This window comes from Sycon ciliatum, chromosome 1, assembly GCF_964019385.1.
Source record: "Sycon ciliatum chromosome 1, ocSycCili1.1, whole genome shotgun sequence".
NCBI lineage: Eukaryota > Metazoa > Porifera > Calcarea > Leucosolenida > Sycettidae > Sycon > Sycon ciliatum.
Window position 1 is genome coordinate 84,428,552 of NC_088643.1, and position 22,408 is coordinate 84,450,959.

At 44.7% G+C, this 22,408-nt stretch overlaps 1 protein-coding gene across 1 annotated transcript; it reads left to right on the forward strand.

Moving 5' to 3' along the window:
* The first annotated feature begins 15,064 nt into the window (after positions 1–15,064).
* LOC135805982 (uncharacterized) lies at positions 15,065–22,125 on the forward strand. Its single transcript, XM_065320102.1, has 7 exons — positions 15,065–15,367; positions 15,525–15,582; positions 18,008–18,067; positions 18,396–18,621; positions 19,029–19,120; positions 19,733–19,996; positions 21,555–22,125. The coding sequence occupies exons 1-7, from the start codon at positions 15,308–15,310 to the stop codon at positions 21,593–21,595; spliced, it is 801 nt and encodes a 266-aa protein (XP_065176174.1). The 5' UTR covers positions 15,065–15,307; the 3' UTR covers positions 21,596–22,125.
* Positions 22,126–22,408: the final 283 nt, after the last annotated feature.

Here is a 22,408-nt window from a genome sequence, read left to right on the forward strand (position 1 = left end):
GATGCAAATTTCGCGCGAACGGATTCACGTGACCATACAGGACTGTAGAAGTGGACTTTTGGCGGCATATCATTATTTGACCCGGGTCAACTGTCTTCATGTAAACGCTCACCTCTGTTGTCTGTCGTACAGACTTTCAACCCGGGCTGAACTCGACCCGGGTTGAAACTTCTCATGTAAACACAGCCTAAGAGTGTAGTCTGGGTTAAATGAACAGCAATTTTAGTTGTACTCTTGGTATTCCCTGAGTGTAACTTGCGGCAACTTTAATTTTGGTTTTGGTCTAGAAACCGGGCACGTAAAGCTAGATTACACCTAGCAAGAGTTCATAACCCCCGAACTCTTGCGCCTAGTAAAAGGAGACTACGCACGTACATGTACACATTATCCATATAAAAATCGCTCTGTGAGCGGTTCTGAAAAACCTTTACTGGTACTGCCCCGTCGTAAAAGTAAGAAATTAGAACTGGCCCATTGTCCCCCCAAATGCGAACTGATCCACCTAAATCGCGAATGACGGGACCCGAACGCACCAGTAGCACGAGGTCGGGAGGGCCCAGGATCACGGCAATTATCATAGGGTAACACCAGTAGTAGCAGTAGAATTTATTATTTTGATAGGGAAGCCTACCGCTAGTACAGTACATGGCCTATGGTCCGGACCAACGTCCCCATCTGCATCCACAGGTAGGAACCTCGTGCTACTGGTGCGTTCGGGTCCCGTCATTCGCGATTTAGGTGGATCAGTTCGCATTTGGGGGGACAATGGGCCAGTTCTAATTTCTTACTTTTACGACGGGGCAGTACCAGTAAAGGTTTTTCAGAACCGCTCACAGAGCGATTTTTATATGGATAATTTCAGCTCTTTTTCCGTTCCCTCCCCACCCCAACCCCGAAGGTAAACATGTTGACCACGCGCGCGATGTACTGTATGTAGCCATGCGACTGCAATAACACACTGATACATACCAGCCCTTCCCGCCTCGCTACCCCGCACACAGATACACAAACATGTGTATGCACACGGCACACACACGTGGCCACGCACACATACGCACATGCACACGACACAAACAGGAAATTCTTCATGTATAATGCCATGCAAAGCAGTGGCCACCGTACTTGAGGAAGTCAGTTGTGAAACAAAAATAATTCAACTACAGCGTGTAGACAAGCTGACGGCCAAAGCACAACATAGCAAACATGACATTTGCCCAAGGATTGCAGTTTGCAGACCATGCCATGGAAGCAGCGAATACAGAATGTAATATCATACAAAGTGACAAGCAAGGACGTGGCCATCATACACCAGAAACTTGCAGAAAGTCACATATCCAACAGATAGAGAAGTGAACAGCAATCTGATACAGCCCACACAGGACAAAGCGGACCTGATACTCGTCCCAGGATCGCAAGTGGCAAACCCTTTTCAATGCATAACATGCAGGTGTACGTTAGACGCATGAACACCTGACCGTGTCGCCAGCATACAATGTCATCACATGTTTACCCCACAAGTTACACACATGCACAGTAGAAGCACAATGAAAGCAATGGAAAAGTACGATGTGGTTGCTGAAGCATCTTCACACTTCAAATTCAGACTTCAATGTGGTCGTCACGGGATGATATACCTGCAAGATACAAGTGATGAAGAAAGGAAGCAGAAGGTCGTGAGGTAGGCTATGAGACACCCATGTCTGTTCAGGGCTAGTGCACTCACACGGAGAATTGTCATAATCGAGCATTTCCCAAACTGAGAAGTGCAATGAAATCCACTTGCATGCACAGGAGCAATTTTGCAATACAGTCGTCCCTCTCTAATCCAGCACTTTGTAAACCAGCACCCTCGATAAACCAGCACAATTTTCAGTAGCCAAAATGTCCTTTTCATGCGCATTGCAGCAGTAAATCCGATTTGTTAATCCAGCACCCTCCTCAATCCAGCAGATTTCCGTGGCACAAACGGTGCCGGATTATAGAGGGACCACTGTATTATGATGTGCAATTCGACACGATCTGCGATGCTGAGTGCGATGTGCCCTGCTGTCATGATAGGGACAGTCACCGCAGTATGTTTTGTCAAAGTCGCCCGTGCACTCTTCTGTCAAGTCCAAAGTGCTCACATACTTGGCAATGTTTTTGCAGTGATTAACTTTTATCCTAGTTATGTCACGGGTAACTTTAATGAAGTACCCGCAGGCCGTGTCGATCTGCACATCGTCCACTCTCTCATGTACTTGGCCTGCTTTGTCTGTGTATCCATTTCATGTGCGATCCACAAAATCGACTAGACAGTGGGTGCAATACGCTCTCTACCTGAAGACGTTCTTCTGGCGACATCTCGCCATGTACTTGGCCTGGCTTTGTCTGTGTATCCATTTCATGTTCGATCAACAAAATCTCAATGCACTACAGAGACTAGACAGTGGGTGCAATACGCTCTCTATCTGAAGACGTGAACCATTAAATTTTTTGGAAAAGTTATACGTACACCTGAAACGTAATGAAGTACAGGAATAGAGAGAGTGACTACAATACGCTCTCGACCTGATATAGTGATAACGTGAGTACAAGACACTCTCCACCTGATAACGTGTTAGAAGGTAACATGTCTACAGTCCCACCGTACCCTTCCGACACGACTGTAGACCATTACATTTTTTTGAGAAGTTATACGTACACCTTAAACGTAATGAAGTGCAGGAATAGAGAGAGTGACTACAATACGCTCTCGACCTGATAACGTGAGTACAAGACACTCTCCACCTGATAACGTGTTAGTAGAAGGTAACAGGTCTACAGTCCCACCGTACCCTTCCTCATTCCTCATTCACCATCGCGCGATACCCTGGCACACACTGGCAACATATCAATGGGGTGCCTTACCGTGGTCTAGAGGAGACGTCTTCGCAGCAATATTTTCCCTCCTGCGCATTCAGTCGCCGACGCGACAGCGTTCACGGGGCCGTTCCAGTTGCGGAAGATATTCGATTCATCGGGCCAATTCAGCAACAGGGCCGTGGACACACAGGGGGCAGAGGAGAGACATTGTTAGTGGACAAGAAATATGCAGTGGCAAGTGGCGAGTGCCGCATGGATGTCAAGTTGTCATGCACAATTCAGCTATTACTTACGGTCCAGCTAGTCCTGCCATTGCTCGCTCGTCCTGGTTCCTCCTCGTTCGTCTTCCTGCAAGTCTGCACTTCTCCTTCCCCACCGTTGGCTTTGCGGTACGGGGGTGCCGGAAATAATTCCCACCATGTATCCATGTACATGAAGTCCCACCATGACTCTCCAAGTACATGTCCACGGCCACGTCAGCAGTTTGTATAGTACCGGAAGGAGTTCCCACGATGTCTCCAAAGGCCTAGAGCGGACGTCTTTGCAGCAATTCTTTTCGCCCTGCGCATTCAGTTCGCCGACGATGTCTCCAAAGGCAAAGGCCTAGAGCCTAGTAGAGGGGACGTCTTTGCAGCAATTCTTTTCACCCTAGTACCCTGCACATTCACTCCGCCGACACGACAGCGTTTACGGGGCCGTTCCAGGTGCAAAAGGTCCACGTCAGCAGTTCTCAACTATTTCGCGTACGGGATAGTCGCCGCGACAGCGTTTAAGGGGTCGTTCCAGGTGCAAAAGGTATCCATCAATGGCACTTTGCAGTATGGGGTACGGAAAAGGGGCCTCCTCGTTCGACTTCGTCGACTTCTGCAGTTCTCCTTCCCGTCAGGGGTACCGAAAGGGGCCTCCTCGCAGTTGTCCTTGCCGTCAGGTCCACGTCATGCAATTCTCAACTATTTCGCGTACGGGATAGTCGTCTTTGTCGTACGCGACATCGACGTTTACCGAGTGGCATTGGCACAAGCAGACCGTTGACGGGGTCACGTGTCAAAAAAGTATCAACAAAGTGTCGACTACGTGTCGACCACGTGTATAGCGGTACACTCAGCGGTACACTAATTCTCGTGCCATTCTCGTGTCACAAAACTGGAACATCGAGTACCAGTATGGAAAGGCTTCAGACAGGAAGCCTTTCCAATATATGAAGGGAAGGGAATGCTGGTCACATAATTCTACACTCCACCTGAAACGCGTCAGCAAGAGAACATGTTTATAGCAGGGATCAGATTGCTCTACAAGTTGTATCAAGAGTATACCCCCCCCCCCCCCCCTCAAGATTATATATGCTCTTGGTTGTATCAAGAGTGCATAACTTACTTGATAATACACTGCTTGGTGCATGTCATGCCGACCTTTGTCGACTAAGTAGAGTCGACGCCACTTATAACGAACTCGCATATACGGCGAATTCCGGGATAGCGAACCAGTCCATGTCCCTGTTTGAGCCCACGCAAAGTTTACCCCAAACAGTTTTAGTTTATAGCGAACCAAATCTCAGTTGTAGGGCCGCATTATCCACCAGGTGCACTCATACTGTCATGAGGCAAATACCGACCCATGATTTGCTGCTCAGTGTATAGCAGGGAGTAGTTATATTACTACCTGGTGTATAGTGTCAGACTGTCAGTGCATTTTTGTTATAACGAAGTAGTTGGAACTTCGGCTATAAAGAACTGGTGTTCGTTATCAGCAGGATCTACAGTACACTGGGACTCAGTCAGGAGTCGATTGTAGACTGTATACATGTACAGTGTAACAGTCTTCCCTATCAAAATAATAAATCCCCTCCTCACGCTGGTCGTGGGGAAGGTAACACTCCAGAGCTTTTAGAGGATCCCGACATTGTGCCACCTACACCAGTGAGGAAAGTCGGAGAAAAATCCAAGGTGCAGGATCGGTCCGACAGCCCCACCGAAATTCCGGCCCCCAAGCGCCAGACAACTGGAAACCTACCATCGCCTTCGGCCCCGTCTCTACCCGCATCCGGAGAACTCAATATGGACATGGTGAGCCTAATAAATGGCCTGAGGTCGGACCTGCGTTCCGACCTCAGTAATGTTGTGGCAGACGGACTGGCGCCAGTCCATGAGAATTTGCAAAACATGACAAATTTGTTGCGAAAGCAGGCCCGTGACATAGACATACTCATGAAGAGAGTGGACAGCCTGGAACGGGAGAACACTGGCCTACGCAGAGAGGTCAGCGAGTGGCGCCAAGACGGTGGTAAACCAGCCATTCTTGACAGGATGTCCCGATTGGAGGTACACATGCGGAACCAGCCTCACAACCAAACCGAACCCGGCCTGAACCGAGAGACCGTGAATGGCACTACTCAAGATCTGGTCGAGGAACTCCTGAACCAGAAGGGAAGGGAAAACAACGTACTATTGCACGGCGTGGCGGAGTGTCAGGGAGAGGACCTCCCCTCACTCGCACGAACCCTTGTCCCGTCAAACACTCTGATCCAAGAGGTGCTACGTATTGGAAGGCCAAGAGAGGACACAAACGTACGCCCCAGACCGGTCCTCATTAAAACAAACAAATCTGGAAAAGCCTCTCTCCTAAGAAATAAAATGACGCTCCGCCACAATGGTCAACCGGTTTACGTTAGCCACGACCTAACTCCCTGTCAACAGGCACGAAGGAGACAGGTACTTCCCACATTTAAACAATTGCGAGGGCTTGGCACTGCTTGTTCCCTTCCCTACGACAAAATATTGGTACAAGGGAAACCACTGGATGACGCTGAATTGGCGAGGTTACTTCAGGACAAGCCTGCACAATGACGAGTCCCCGCACAACAGAATACTATTGTCACCAACGCATGCAGCACTCCCCAGAGCATCTCTACCTCTACGCCACAGATAAGTATCACTCATTCAAATGCATGCAATACATTATTACTCTTTAATCTTACTATAGCACATATTAATATCTGCAGCCTATTGAATAAGCTTAGGGACATTCACTATCTTCTGCACAAACACAACATTGATATCCTTGCTGTTACGGAGACATGGCTGACAGCCACCTCGACAAACAGTGCCATCTTTCTACCAGGCTACGACGTCCACAGATTTGACAGGACAAGCAAAAAAGGAGGCGGCGTTTGCTTGTACATCAGAAATAAGTTTAAGTACCGTCAACTAAGAACAATATTTGACATTGAAACTGCAGCAATTCACCTGCGGTTGGATGGAAATCCACTGAATATCATCTGTACATATCGACCACCCTCAACACCAGTGTCGTTTTGGCAACAACTCACCAACACTGTTGATGACATCGCAGCACAGACACCAAAATCGTCCCACACCATTGTTCTTGGTGACTTCAATGTGAACATACGAGACACTCAGCATCCTCACCACAAGCACCTGCAGACATTCTGCCACACAACCAGTCTCCATAACATAGTGATATCGCCGACTAGACTTCCTACTGAATCCATCTTAGACCTAGTACTAGTACCCAAGACATTCGACAACACCCACCTATCTCAGGCCACACAAGGTAGACACTTCACCGTGAACAGCTGCACAGTCGAGCCATGCGATGCATCGGACCACCAGCTTGTCCTAGTTGACATGACAGTAACCCTACGTTCCCTCCCAAAGGAGCAGTGGGTCCAGACAAGAAAGCCGCCCATTAGATCGATTGATATGAGTACCTTTAGAGACCAACTGGCATCCGCATTGCTCGACACATCCACTGACACCACAACTACTACATGCCAACGAATTCAACTATTCCAACACAACGTATCTGAGGTCCTGGACAAGCACTGTCCAATGACAACCGTCAAACTACGTGGCAAATACAAACCTGCCCCTTGGGTAGATGACGAGCTCCGGAAATTGTTGTTCAGGAGGAAGCGTTCGCACAGGAAAATGAGAAAGAACCCAGCTGACCCGCAACTAGTCCAGAACTTCCGGACACTGCGGCGGCAATGCAAACTTCTCACGCGTCGCAAGCAAGCCACATTCTTTCAGAACGAATTTATTTACAATAGGAAGAACCCCAGAGGCCAATGGAATGTTCTAAACACTCTGCTTGGTCGAATCAAGATCCACCGTGAACCAGGTGCAGAGGTCAAAGCCATCACAGCTACATTCTCCGAAATAGTATCACCGGGTTCGCCAACTACACCAACCGCTACAACGCACACTACACTGCCACTAGGTCCGATGCCTGAACACAACTTTTGCACTTTTGACCGCATCCCGACAAGCCTCGTAGAATTCTACCTAAAGCGGTTGGACTGCCGTAAAGCGTGCGGCCCCGACAACGTACCCGCAGCAATCTACAAGTCTGCAGCTGACGGGATTGCCCCTGTTCTCGCTCCGCCAACTCCGTACAAACAGGCTAACGTTCGGCCAATACATAAGCGAGGTGATCACAGCGATCCTACTAATTACAGGCCAATATCGCTCCTTCCGCAAATGTCAAAGCTGTTAGAACGCTGCGCCCTTGACCAGCTAATGGAATTCGTGCGTGACGCTCCACAAGCAAACCAAGCACTGCCGCCTGAACAGTTCGCCTACAGAAGACAACACTCCTGCGATGACTTGCTAGCCTTGGTGGCGAATGACTGGCAGCAAAGTCTGGATGCCGGTAAATTTGTGGTGGCAGCGTTTCTTGATATGTCGAAAGCATTTGACACGGTCAATCACAACATGCTCCTGCAGGAGCTTTTTGAGATCGGCGTCGGAGATAGCGCCCTGCAATGGTTTGCGAGCTACCTACGAGGCAGGCGGCAGCGAGTGGTAACACGTACGTCCAGAGGTGAACTGTACGAAGCTCACAGGGGAGTTCCTCAGGGATCCACCCTCGGACCTGTGCTCTTTAACCTATCTGTACGCAAATTGCCCTCGGCAGCATCTTCCAGCATGGTGCGCCAGTACGCTGACGATGTCGCCCTGTACCTAGCAGGCCGCAACCTACAACAAACTACCGAAGAACTGGCCCGAGATGTGTGTCGTATCAGGGACTTCCTCAGTGAACGAGGACTAATCCTGAATGCCAGCAAGACCCAGTTCATTGTGTTCCACTCCAGATCGAAAAAAGTATGCTCCTCCCTCCGACTAACCATTGACAATGTCTTAATTCCACCAGCGACCACCGTCAAGTACCTTGGTATGACCTTTGACCAGCACCTGACATTCGCTGACCACATCAGTGCCCTTGAGCGAAAGGTAGGCGACAAGCTAGCTGTGTTTCGTAGAATCCGTGACCGTCTAACAATTGATGCAAAGAGAACCTTCTACTGCGCGTTCATACAGGCTCAACTGGAGTACGGTTCCAATGCTTTTTATCACAGTCTGCAGGCTGGGCAACAAGATCGCTTGACTTGCCTCAGCAACCGTGCAGTTAGAACTGTTTTTGGTTATCCAAGGTTCTGTGACATTTCTACTATTCTAGCCAGATACCACCTAGCTTCTATCTCCTTACGTTTGAGATTCAAATTGTTCGTACTTATTTACAGATCATTACATAAGGTGTGCAGCCCGCTCTTAACAGACTGTTTTGTGACTAGAGTCAATGCCACACACACAGCGTCAATCACCCGCTCGCAGGTTACTCTGTCTCTTGCTCTTCCCCCGGCTAATAACCGCTATGGCTTGTACGCATTAAGCTTCTTAGGTGCAGATCGCTGGAATTCGCTCCCTGCTTCTGTTCGTATTTGCTCCACGCTATCAGACTTCCGCTCATCTATACAAAAACATATAGGGTACCCCGTAAGAAGGCCTTAGGCCTGTGGGAATGCCCTATTAAAAATTTAATAAATAATAATAATAATAATAAATAATTAATTCTACTACTACTCACTACTACTACTACAACATTGTAGACTGTTACCAACAGGGAGTCGTAAAATACAGTACCTGGTTACCATGGTTACCAAGAGTCCATGGCATGGGGTTATCAATTCAAGGACTAGAGTAGTATGGACTCTTGCCTTGGCGTCTTGCCGTCTTGGGACTCTCACTCAGGGTAAGTCTTGGCTGTTACCAAGAGTAGATAAACAAGAGTGTGCAACTCGCGGATGGGTTGGCCCACGGCGGAATTTTTTGTTGACGTAATCTTTTCGACGACGCACGCGCTGCGAGCCTTTCGGAGAGGTTTCCCTCGTGCACTTGGCGGGGCTTGCACTACAACTTAGTACAAGGTCGGTGCCCAGCACGTGCTCTCACACTGCTCTGCGGCAAAGTCCGCGTTTCCCTGAAAAAAGGTGACGTCAACAAAAAATTCCGCCGTGGGCGGGGGTATCTGCAGATTGTGCAGAAGAGATAGGGAGTTGCACACTCTTGTTTATCTACTCTTGCTGTTACTCTACGTATAGGATAGTGCACGGATCCGAGGAGAATATTTTTCATAATCCCCAAGGCGCGCAGCGCCGCGGGGATTATGAAAAATATTCTTCCGAGGACCAATCCGTGCACTATCTGTATATACTATAGCTCGACTTGTCAGGGGTCAGCGCAGCCATCACGGTACACAGTTTTCGGCTTTCACACTTTTTCAGTTGTAAGCATGCAGGGAGTACAGTACTCAGCACGTATTTTTTCAAGCTCAACAAAAAAAGGAAAGGCAAGGAAACATGACACAGGAACAAAACACAATCTGACAAATGAAAAAACAATACCTGATCTTTTTTCTCTTTACATTGCCTCACCCTATTATGGTTTTCTTCAGGGAGTATTGTACTACTCCCTGGTTTTCTTCTTGTTCTGGTGGGAGTTCAGGCCCCACATGTTGTGCCGGTAGTAGTAGTAGTAGTAGTAGTAGTAGTAGTAGTAGTAGTAGTAGTAGTAGTAGTAGTAGTAGTAGTAGTAGTAGTAGTAGTAGTAGTAGTAGTAGTAGTAGTAGTAGTAGTAGTAGTAGTAGTAGTAGTAGTAGTAGTAGTAGTAGTAGTAGTAGTAGTAGTAGTAGTAGTAGTAGTAGTAGTAGTAGTAGTAGTAGTAGTAGTAGTAGTAGTAGTAGTAGTAGTAGTAGTAGTAGTAGTAGTAGTAGTAGTAGTAGTAGTAGTAGTAGTAGTAGTAGTAGTAGTAGTAGTAGTAGTAGTAGTAGTAGTAGTAGTAGTAGTAGTAGTAGTAGTAGTAGTAGTAGTAGTAGTAGTAGTAGTAGTAGTAGTAGTAGTAGTAGTAGTAGTAGTAGTAGTAGTAGTAGTAGTAGTAGTAGTAGTAGTAGTAGTAGTAGTAGTAGTAGTAGTAGTAGTAGTAGTAGTAGTAGTAGTAGTAGTAGTAGTAGTAGTAGTAGTAGTAGTAGTAGTAGTAGTAGTAGTAGTAGTAGTAGTAGTAGTAGTAGTAGTAGTAGTAGTAGTAGTAGTAGTAGTAGTAGTAGTAGTAGTAGTAGTAGTAGTAGTAGTAGTAGTAGTAGTAGTAGTAGTAGTAGTAGTAGTAGTAGTAGTAGTAGTAGTAGTAGTAGTAGTAGTAGTAGTAGTAGTAGTAGTAGTAGTAGTAGTAGTAGTAGTAGTAGTAGTAGTAGTAGTAGTAGTAGTAGTAGTAGTAGTAGTAGTAGTAGTAGTAGTAGTAGTAGTAGTAGTAGTAGTAGTAGTAGTAGTAGTAGTAGTAGTAGTAGTAGTAGTAGTAGTAGTAGTAGTAGTAGTAGTAGTAGTAGTAGTAGTAGTAGTAGTAGTAGTAGTAGTAGTAGTAGTAGTAGTAGTAGTAGTAGTAGTAGTAGTAGTAGTAGTAGTAGTAGTAGTAGTAGTAGTAGTAGTAGTAGTAGTAGTAGTAGTAGTAGTAGTAGTAGTAGTAGTAGTAGTAGTAGTAGTAGTAGTAGTAGTAGTAGTAGTAGTAGTAGTAGTAGTAGTAGTAGTAGTAGTAGTAGTAGTAGTAGTAGTAGTAGTAGTAGTAGTAGTAGTAGTAGTAGTAGTAGTAGTAGTAGTAGTAGTAGTAGTAGTAGTAGTAGTAGTAGTAGTAGTAGTAGTAGTAGTAGTAGTAGTAGTAGTAGTAGTAGTAGTAGTAGTAGTAGTAGTAGTAGTAGTAGTAGTAGTAGTAGTAGTAGTAGTAGTAGTAGTAGTAGTAGTAGTAGTAGTAGTAGTAGTAGTAGTAGTAGTAGTAGTAGTAGTAGTAGTAGTAGTAGTAGTAGTAGTAGTAGTAGTAGTAGTAGTAGTAGTAGTAGTAGTAGTAGTAGTAGTAGTAGTAGTAGTAGTAGTAGTAGTAGTAGTAGTAGTAGTAGTAGTAGTAGTAGTAGTAGTAGTAGTAGTAGTAGTAGTAGTAGTAGTAGTAGTAGTAGTAGTAGTAGTAGTAGTAGTAGTAGTAGTAGTAGTAGTAGTAGTAGTAGTAGTAGTAGTAGTAGTAGTAGTAGTAGTAGTAGTAGTAGTAGTAGTAGTAGTAGTAGTAGTAGTAGTAGTAGTAGTAGTAGTAGTAGTAGTAGTAGTAGTAGTAGTAGTAGTAGTAGTAGTAGTAGTAGTAGTAGTAGTAGTAGTAGTAGTAGTAGTAGTAGTAGTAGTAGTAGTAGTAGTAGTAGTAGTAGTAGTAGTAGTAGTAGTAGTAGTAGTAGTAGTAGTAGTAGTAGTAGTAGTAGTAGTAGTAGTAGTAGTAGTAGTAGTAGTAGTAGTAGTAGTAGTAGTAGTAGTAGTAGTAGTAGTAGTAGTAGTAGTAGTAGTAGTAGTAGTAGTAGTAGTAGTAGTAGTAGTAGTAGTAGTAGTAGTAGTAGTAGTAGTAGTAGTAGTAGTAGTAGTAGTAGTAGTAGTAGTAGTAGTAGTAGTAGTAGTAGTAGTAGTAGTAGTAGTAGTAGTAGTAGTAGTAGTAGTAGTAGTAGTAGTAGTAGTAGTAGTAGTAGTAGTAGTAGTAGTAGTAGTAGTAGTAGTAGTAGTAGTAGTAGTAGTAGTAGTAGTAGTAGTAGTAGTAGTAGTAGTAGTAGTAGTAGTAGTAGTAGTAGTAGTAGTAGTAGTAGTAGTAGTAGTAGTAGTAGTAGTAGTAGTAGTAGTAGTAGTAGTAGTAGTAGTAGTAGTAGTAGTAGTAGTAGTAGTAGTAGTAGTAGTAGTAGTAGTAGTAGTAGTAGTAGTAGTAGTAGTAGTAGTAGTAGTAGTAGTAGTAGTAGTAGTAGTAGTAGTAGTAGTAGTAGTAGTAGTAGTAGTAGTAGTAGTAGTAGTAGTAGTAGTAGTAGTAGTAGTAGTAGTAGTAGTAGTAGTAGTAGTAGTAGTAGTAGTAGTAGTAGTAGTAGTAGTAGTAGTAGTAGTAGTAGTAGTAGTAGTAGTAGTAGTAGTAGTAGTAGTAGTAGTAGTAGTAGTAGTAGTAGTAGTAGTAGTAGTAGTAGTAGTAGTAGTAGTAGTAGTAGTAGTAGTAGTAGTAGTAGTAGTAGTAGTAGTAGTAGTAGTAGTAGTAGTAGTAGTAGTAGTAGTAGTAGTAGTAGTAGTAGTAGTAGTAGTAGTAGTAGTAGTAGTAGTAGTAGTAGTAGTAGTAGTAGTAGTAGTAGTAGTAGTAGTAGTAGTAGTAGTAGTAGTAGTAGTAGTAGTAGGCGTCTGTGCTGTCTGGTCCAGAAGTCCTTAACCAACTCAGGGCCCATGAACGGCAAAAGAAGCAGCAGTACGGTGCCAGGGTCACTGAAGTCGAGAGAGGCTCTTTCACCCCTCTTGTGTTCGCCACGAATGGGATGGCGGGGCCGGAGTGCTCACGATTCCTGGCGACACTTGCCGGTCGGCTCGCGGAGCGCAATAAAGACATCCGGTATTCAAGCATCGTCAGTGCATTGCGTGTTCGGCTGGCATTCTGCCTCGTACGGTGGGCAATAACCTGCTTTCGCGGTTGCCGATCATCCTACCAGCGTCGCGTCCGCTCGTCGTTGTTGGTGCAGTGTCGACAGGCTGCCGGCTGAGATTCAGTGTCCATGCGTCAATCTGGACAATATAACAATAGCTCAAAGACCTTAACAATTGATTACTTCTCTTGACATACTAGTGCATTCTCTCTTTCTTTCTCTCTTTCGTTCTTACTCACTCTTTTCCATCACTTGTGTGCTTACCATGGTATTTTTTTGCCCGTAAAAGTGGTTTGGTCAGTAGTAGTAGTAGTAGTAGTAGTAGTAGTAGTAGTAGTAGTAGTAGTAGTAGTAGTAGTAGTAGTAGTAGTAGTAGTAGTAGTAGTAGTAGTAGTAGTAGTAGTAGTAGTAGTAGTAGTAGTAGTAGTAGTAGTAGTAGTAGTAGTAGTAGTAGTAGTAGTAGTAGTAGTAGTAGTAGTAGTAGTAGTAGTAGTAGTAGTAGTAGTAGTAGTAGTAGTAGTAGTAGTAGTAGTAGTAGTAGTAGTAGTAGTAGTAGTAGTAGTAGTAGTAGTAGTAGTAGTAGTAGTAGTAGTAGTAGTAGTAGTAGTAGTAGTAGTAGTAGTAGTAGTAGTAGTAGTAGTAGTAGTAGTAGTAGTAGTAGTAGTAGTAGTAGTAGTAGTAGTAGTAGTAGTAGTAGTAGTAGTAGTAGTAGTAGTAGTAGTAGTAGTAGTAGTAGTAGTAGTAGTAGTAGTAGTAGTAGTAGTAGTAGTAGTAGTAGTAGTAGTAGTAGTAGTAGTAGTAGTAGTAGTAGTAGTAGTAGTAGTAGTAGTAGTAGTAGTAGTAGTAGTAGTAGTAGTAGTAGTAGTAGTAGTAGTAGTAGTAGTAGTAGTAGTAGTAGTAGTAGTAGTAGTAGTAGTAGTAGTAGTAGTAGTAGTAGTAGTAGTAGTAGTAGTAGTAGTAGTAGTAGTAGTAGTAGTAGTAGTAGTAGTAGTAGTAGTAGTAGTAGTAGTAGTAGTAGTAGTAGTAGTAGTAGTAGTAGTAGTAGTAGTAGTAGTAGTAGTAGTAGTAGTAGTAGTAGTAGTAGTAGTAGTAGTAGTAGTAGTAGTAGTAGTAGTAGTAGTAGTAGTAGTAGTAGTAGTAGTAGTAGTAGTAGTAGTAGTAGTAGTAGTAGTAGTAGTAGTAGTAGTAGTAGTAGTAGTAGTAGTAGTAGTAGTAGTAGTAGTAGTAGTAGTAGTAGTAGTAGTAGTAGTAGTAGTAGTAGTAGTAGTAGTAGTAGTAGTAGTAGTAGTAGTAGTAGTAGTAGTAGTAGTAGTAGTAGTAGTAGTAGTAGTAGTAGTAGTAGTAGTAGTAGTAGTAGTAGTAGTAGTAGTAGTAGTAGTAGTAGTAGTAGTAGTAGTAGTAGTAGTAGTAGTAGTAGTAGTAGTAGTAGTAGTAGTAGTAGTAGTAGTAGTAGTAGTAGTAGTAGTAGTAGTAGTAGTAGTAGTAGTAGTAGAATTTATTATTTTGATAGGGAAGGCCCTACAGACGTTGCCGTCTTGTTACAGGGAACCCTAAGTGCTCTTTACAGAGCGAAACAAAAACGGATAGATGCTCAACCCGGTACTCTTAGTCCTGATCTGTGCGTTTTTCTCTTTGAATTTTCTAAGCCAATTAATTTTTGAGGGGGAGGGAGGGAGGGTGATCGATGCCTGATGGGCAGTATGACCAGTGTTCAGTTTCCATGGCAACATTGTTGTTGATATCGAAATGCGGGCGTGTTGGATTTCTTGCGAATTCAAAATACAAAGAACAACATTTCTCTTGTTTAGGTTCAATAGTAAACCTATTTACGATACAATACAATGTATTTGCTTTCATTTGTTGTTCAGTTCCCATGGCAACGTTGTCGTTGACGTTGCAGACACATGGACCTTGTTGCCAATTATTATTCATGAGTAGCTGTAATTGCACGTTCACATCCATGTTCATCTAATACAAAAAACATATTCACGGTGCTCATGTAAGAGTTTTGTAAATATGTCCACTTGTTCAATTACCTTCCTATAATAAGATCATTTGATTGAGATTTCACACAGCGGCTTCCAGGCTGGCTCTTTGGGGTTTGTTTGGCTAGCTTGCTTTGGCCTACTCTCGCTAGGTATAGTGAGAGCAGTCCAAAGTCTTGGGCTCTTTCCCCTCACCTAGGGGATTATGAAGAATAATCCCCTGGGTCAGGGGATTATCAGCCCTAGAACCCCTGACAAGTCGAGCTATTAGTAAGTTAGTAGTATTATACAGAAGCCTTGCTTGGATACTCTACTACTACTAGCAAGAGTACATAACCCCCCGGGGGGTTATGTACTCTTGCTACTAGTAACTGTACTATGCAAGGTCACGTGCTGAAAGACAGTGACATCATCGTTACTTTTTGATTTTGTATCATGATTCATGCAGTCTTAGTCTTGTGACATAACAAAATCAGTTTCACTGGCATAATTAAAGTGAAGAAGGCAATTACATTAGTGAGTGGTTGACGTTTGTTCTTAGCTGTAACAAAATCAGTTTCACAAGCATAAAGTGAAGAAGGCAATTACACTAGTGAGTGGTTGACGTTTGTTCTTAGCTGTAGCTATTTTAATTGTGTAACTGTAAGCTGGAGGCTAAAGCAATAAAGGGATACGGTTGCCCATATCGAGTGGTGAAATTTGACTGACGGTGGGTCATGGCATCGGAAATCAAGTTTGATGAACGTGGCTTTGCTCGAGTCTCGAAGGAATACAAGGTGAATGTTACGTTGTGATTGGAACTGGTGAATTCTTGCATGCCGATCAAAACTACGTAACTGCTGGACTGATGAACTACACTGTACAGGCTCGTGATTTTCTTGCAGAGTAGTGATATTGTTGTATTGGTGGCCGTCGTGTTGTTTTGTTGCACAGCCTAACAGAGCAGAGAGTGAGGTGATCTCAGCAAGTAGTAGACGGGCTATTTTTGGTGGTGAGCTTCGATGGAGCCAAGTGGTCTCTCTACGTTGAGCACACACACGCGCACACACACACACACACACACACACACACACACACACACACACACACACACACACACACACACACACACACAGTACTATCGGGCGCCGGCCGAAGAACGGAGAGCCGAAGAATGGCCAGGCTAGAATTTCATCAATCACAGCATACCAATGTATACACGGTGACTCAACTGCGCATAGACAATAAGAACGTTCTAGGCTAGGAGACCGACCCCCCCCCCCCCCCCCCCCCAGTTCTTCGGCGACCGACAGTCTAGTACCGTACACACACACACACACACACACACACACACACACACACACACACACACACACACACACACACACACACACACACACACACACACACACACACACTGCTTGGAACCCAACCATCCATGTACTGCACGTGCAGTACACATACCGTATTATCTCTAATATAAGCACAGTCTCCAATAATAGCACGTCTCCAATAATAGCACGTCTCCAATAATAGAACACCTTGGGGCGGCATTCAAAAAATAAAGTGCTCAGTATCCATTATAAGCATACTGTGTAAATTCATTATCTGTACCGGCGAAAAAACTTGAAATGTGTGTGTGTGTGTGTCTGACATGAATTTGGCATGGCAACATGCCTCTGAAATGAGGTTGAAATAATACTGGAACAGTCTCCAATAAAGGAACGTCTCCATTAATAGCATGGGGCGGAGGTACATTGAAAAAATAAAGGACCGTGCTTATATTAGAGATAATACGGTATGATAATGCATGATGAATGAAGTACGCATGGTGCGATCAGGCTAGCATGATTGAGTGCAGCCCGGGATAGTGGTAGCCTTCAGTGGTTCACTGTTATTAGGAAGCTTTGTAGTCGGGAGCGCTCTTTGGGATCGAGTGCTTGATAAGTTGAGCTTGTGTGCATGGGTGTGCATGTGCACCTGAAAGGCATGAGATTTCCACAATGCATTGTGCAGTACAGCATCATCTGCGTGCACACATCTGTCCTGTCCTGTCCTGAACATTGCCGTGAGACGGTCGCATGTCCCCTCATACGAGGGGCCGACAGCCATGGGGTAGGCACACATCTACACATATGACCATGTGGATGTGGTTGCGTACGTTTAGTATGTAGGTATTTTGTGTACAGTCATTTAAATTATACAGTTGCGCTCACTGAAATCCGACCCCAAGTGCAAAGCTGGCGCCCTGGACCAGTTCCGATTACATCATTGTATGTGTACATGTGTACGTCCAGCTGCATTCGTGCCACTTCCAGGGCGTCAAGGGCATGCTAGTTGAGGGCGCCAAATCTGCACTTTGGGTCGGATTTCAGTGAGCACAACTGTAGTATAAAAAACCTCCAGTCATTTGCGTGTTCTAAAAGCAGGCAATATTTCTGGTAATCACTCATATAAAAAACCTGGTGCTATAAAAAACCTGTATAAAAAAACTGGTGCTGTAAAAAAACCTGGTGCTATAAAAAACCACTTTTTAGGATAATGACTGGAGGTTTTTTATGCTATAATTTAAATAGAATATAAGCTTCGCCCTCGCGTTTACGGGGAAAAAACCTCGGCTTTGCCTCGTATTTTTATTTCCCGTAAACACTCGGGACTCAGCTTATATTCTATACGTACATGTGCCTGTGATATCGCTTGTAGTGATGCACCGAATTGAGTGATAAAACCACTGAAAACAAAAGGGTGTGCTATAGGCCGTTACAGACTGTATAAGTTATGTGCAATGGTGGTCTGTCCACAAATGGTCGATTAGAAACCACATGCATGAATGCACAAGGTCACATTCTCCTGTTGCCACATACACTGTACATGTATCTGCTACGAGAAAGCTGTCTTATCGCGCTTCACACTCATAGCCAAACTGATCTGTGAACTATTCTGCAGGGTTTGGGACTATGTTTGGATATGATTTAGGCTGAAAGCCCTGAACTATGCCATTAGATTAGCCAGATACATGAATGTGCAGGTCACTATGTGTTTGATATGGATGGTGCCATGGCATGCTGTCCAATGACAACGCTGTGTCAATATGAGGCACCAAAACATAATGTACATATGGGAAATTGTCTCCCATTCATAATATCTATATTTTTGTTGACTGTGGGACTGTGCCGCTTGAAATGGCCTGGTTCCGGCAATCTGTAGGCTAGCACATGTTGCATGTTTACCAACCAGCCATGTGTATCTGTGTACATGTAAACATGTTAATTAATGTAAAAGTAGAATCGTGGGCTTGCAGGGTGGTGTTGAGGATTTCTCTTTCTCTGTCCTCTCTCTCTCTCTCTCTCTCTCTCTCTCTCTCTCTCTCTCTCTCTCTCTCTCTCTCTCTCTTTCTCCCTCTCTCTACTTTACCTTTCTCTACTAACACTATTTAGGTGCTGCCAGCACAGCTCTAATTGGTGGAACGACATACGTTGCCTTTGCCACATTCATGAGTACGTTTAGAAATGTTAAAACTGCGCTTCTATTTTTTTGCTATGCTTCCGAGATGTATGTATAGCTGTGGTTGCCGCCATACGTCTGCACAGTATTGAAGTACAGATTTGCAGCAAGTAACCTTCTTTTCCGCTCACTTTGTACGCGATCTGTCGCATATTATTACTTCAAGACGTCAAGTATTATTATTGTGCAATATATGTACTTGTTATGGGCCTTGTGTGGCCATACCCTACTCCCACTCTGCACTGCTAGTACATACTACAAAAAGGAAACCTGTATATTTTCTTCCGCTGCCTGTGCATCTGTTTGTGTGCGTGTCTGTAGAAGACAAGGCTAGACTGCCGTACCTGCGAAGGAATCTGCTCTTGGTGTCGCCAGTGGTGTTCTTCCTCAGTGCTTCCCGGCGCATGGCCCTGGAGACCAGCAAGCAGCTGGAATCTTTGCAGGACTCGCCACTCGGCGAGGTCATTCGTCACAACCGTCGCCTTGCCTCAGAGCACGTCCAGTCTGGCATGGGTCAGCGTGGTGCGCCAACAAGGACAGAAGCGCAGTAAGACACGCGTCTAGTGTAGTTGTAATGTAGAGGTCAAAGTGGGCAAACGTACATGTACCTATTAGAAAGTGGAGTTGGCTTTGACTTGCGAAAGTGCGCAACCCACGAAGAGGAGCCTGCATGTACGTGTAACTGTTGCCTCTTATATACAGATCCTTGTCTTAGTTTCAATGAGTTTATCATAACTATTTGTTCAAGTCAGGGCTGCGAGTATGTGCCCATTTTTCGAGTCAGGGAAATTAGCAGAGTGCCGCTGCTGCTGCTCATGGAGTCTCAGCAGCGTCTCCATGGCCTGATCTAGCCTTCCTAAAGTTATGCCAATTTTCTTTTAGTTCTGTAATTTCAAGGTGTTTATGAAGCTTCATGGACTGGAAAACAACAATTTCTTTCGTGTTTGCTGACAGGAACACCGCGTCGAGAGGAGGTTCATCCTTGGGCAGCGAGTTTGACAGACGTGCAGATGCCAAGGCCAACACGCAGGAGTACGAGTTTGAGCGTAAGTTAGCCTGTTACAAGTGCCGATATATTACACTACAAAGTACTAGTAACGCCTATCTGTGCTTCACACTAGCCCTGAGTGCAGCATTGTCAACTAAGTGTAGAATTGCAGAGGGCATGTGCGTTTATCTGGTACACTATATTGATCGTCTGAAAGGCAAGGTCTCGACACATGTACGTTCCGTTCGCTAGCACCATCTACATATACCATGTTACTGCTAGGTACCATACTGGTCGGGCTGGGGGACTGAACTTCCTAACGTAGCCACTTGATTCTCGGCACTGTGCACCCTTTTTTTTCATTCAAAATTGTCTTATCTGGTGTGATCATGGTGGAAAGCTCATGGCTAGCCTTGACTCCTATTCGGCTTGCTGGTTAGCAGGCGCGTGCGCCAGTGCCCTTCAAGGGGGGGGGGTTCAGGGGGGCCTCCCCCCGGGAAAATTTTCAAAAAATGAAGCAAAATCCTGCATTTTGAGCGCATTTTGAGCGAATGGGAACCCATACGGGGCACGCGCCTGGTTAGAATGGTGATACAGTATCTGGCTACTGATCCCTCAAACTACATGTATGCCTTACACTGAGCAATGTGTGATGTTGTGTTGTGAGCAGGTGAGAATGTTCAGAGTCAGACATCGGGCGGTTACATTGGCGGCCTGGACGCTGATGTTTCCCGGCAGTCACAGCTAGATTCGAACACAGCTGCGCCCTCTTCGTCCGCGGTCACAATGGCAGAGCTGCGCAACCGTAATCGGGGTGCTCACCACCCACTACCGTCTCAACCTTCTCGGCCACTATCTTCGAGCACACCATCTATGGAATCGTTTGAAGAGGATAATTTCAAGCCGTCCTCCGACAACATACGCAGCAGTCGAGGTGAGTTTGAAGCCGCGCTGTCGACTTGTGTGTGCAGGGCCTTACTTTAGTCTGTTAGACACTTTCCAAGTAGTATTGCTTGGAACAAGCAACCCTGCTTCATTGCTAAATGTTAGTGGGAGCCAAGCAGAGCGAGTATCCTTATTTGAAGCAATGGGAAGCGGCACTCTTCCGCGTGGCATTGTACTGCTGCCCAATGTATGCTTGCTTCCCTCTGGCTTGAGCGCGGTGGTCGAGTACATTGTACATGACTGTACAAGATGGTACGAACTGAGATGTTGCGACTTTGGCGGTAGTTGTAGAAGAAAGGTGGCTGCTCCAAATGTTAAAGCGCGAGCTCCAGCGTTTGGAGCAGCCAACTTCTTGTACATGATGGTGACAGCATATCACAAGGCGGATGACACACTGCATTGAACACAGTTTTATGCTGTACTCATCATACCTTGTAAACTACCGGTATCAAGCAAGGCTTCCTATGCCATAACTGTACATACATGTTGTAATAATAGGTCACAGTGGTGATTGAATGTATTAAAGGCTTTCATTTTTAAGCACATTCCTTCTTGGCAGGTATTAAACAACCTTCACCGTACTGCACACTCTACTATTAGACAACAAACGCATGAAGTGCATGATATATTCTAACTACATTAGGACCGCTCAATGAAATCAGATTGCACGAGTCGAGTACACACCGGGCGCTGTGCGGCCACAGACCTGCAAACACTGGACTGGGCGTTGTACTGGTGCAGGGCGCAAACTTGACTCACGCGGTTCTCGCGCATCCTACGTTCAAGAAAAGTGCATGCGGAGCTGGCGTAGCGAGCTTGTAGCGCACTCCAGTTTCGAAGGGTCCAGCTCACGCATATGACCCGATCAGTATGGGTCAGTTTCAACTTTCCCTGCCACAAACATAGGTTATTTCCCTGCCACAAACATAGGGTATTTCTTGTGAGGTAACATTACGAGTTTAGAAATAGGCGCGCCAGCCACCTTAAACAATATGTGCAGGCAAAATGTGCTCTCTACAGTCCATTCAGAAAAAGATGGACTTCTAGCTTTTGGCCATAAATGGGTCAAACTTTGAGTTTTTTTAGAATTTTTTTCTGCAATCCCCTATGGAATCCTCTTCCAATTATGTTTCTGAAGTCTATTTGTCCAAAAAGCAAGCCATAACAAGAATAGGATATCGGCCAGGTTTTGCCCCAGAAGCATTGAATTGGAAAAAAACCATTAAAATCCAGGCCGTTTGACCCTGCCTGCAACAGTGCATTGTGGGGTTCGAACCCCAGTTCAGGTACCCTTTTTGGACTCTTTTTCAAAGTTCAAATTTCGCAGCACTGCACTGTGTACAATGAAATCACGAAAAATCGCCAAATACGGGAACTCGCCAGAGCCAGGGCCCATCTTTTTCTGAATGGACTGTAGTCTAGGGGAGGGAGTGTCATAAGAGGTTGAATTTGAAATGGTGTACGTGGCATATTATTTTTGTTGCTTTGAATGTTGCTGCTCTACACACTTCTAACCTGATTTTCTGTTTTGTTTTCAATGACAACAGGGAAATCTGGTAGCAAGTATGGTGACTCCGGCTTTTCTTGATCAGAGCTATCCCATCCAGTCTGTCAGTCAAGATGCTTTTCAACTATCCTGGCAGAACCGTGTAGTGTGTGAACAGCTTCTTTTTTTTAAATACTCAATGAACTACCATTTTAGACAGTCATTGTCAACGTTTCATAGAGATTTGAGTAGTAAGACATCCTTGTCTAGGCCCATTTAAGTCTTTAGCTTCCGAATTCCATGTCTTGTCAGCATGGCCATGTTGAAGCACAACCAGGCCACAATGTTTCTATTTCTAGTGACTACTCCCTTCTGTTGAATGAGGTGGCCGAGATGGACCTCTCTTTCCCGCTTTCATCGTGAATATCCACTAGCTTTTTTCAATTCTGATTGCACGCATCACTGTAGATGCACTAATTGCCAAATGACATTTTATCCAGACTCAATTTGCCACCAAAGTACATGACTGTATTCTACATGAAGCAATTGAACTACACTGTACAATCATGTTTTTCGATTTTGACAGCATGTTACAAGGCGAGGACGCGTAGTGCTCCTGACTACAACCATAACCCGGTTGGCAGAGCCCGGTCTTGCGACCATTTGAACCGTATTGGGAAAACCCAGGTTCGGACCCTCGTTACTCTATGGTACCGGGTTGGTAGGATTTTTATAATTTTCGTTTTTTGTGTTGTAGAAGTCGTCGTGTTGCCGCCGCAGTATTGTTCACGTTGTCGCAACCAGGGAGTGGTATTCTACTACTCCCTGGTCACAATTACCAAGCAAGGCTTCTGTGTATATACTGTACAATCATGTACTTCTAGTACAGTCGGATTCTTTCTAAGGACGTGCTAT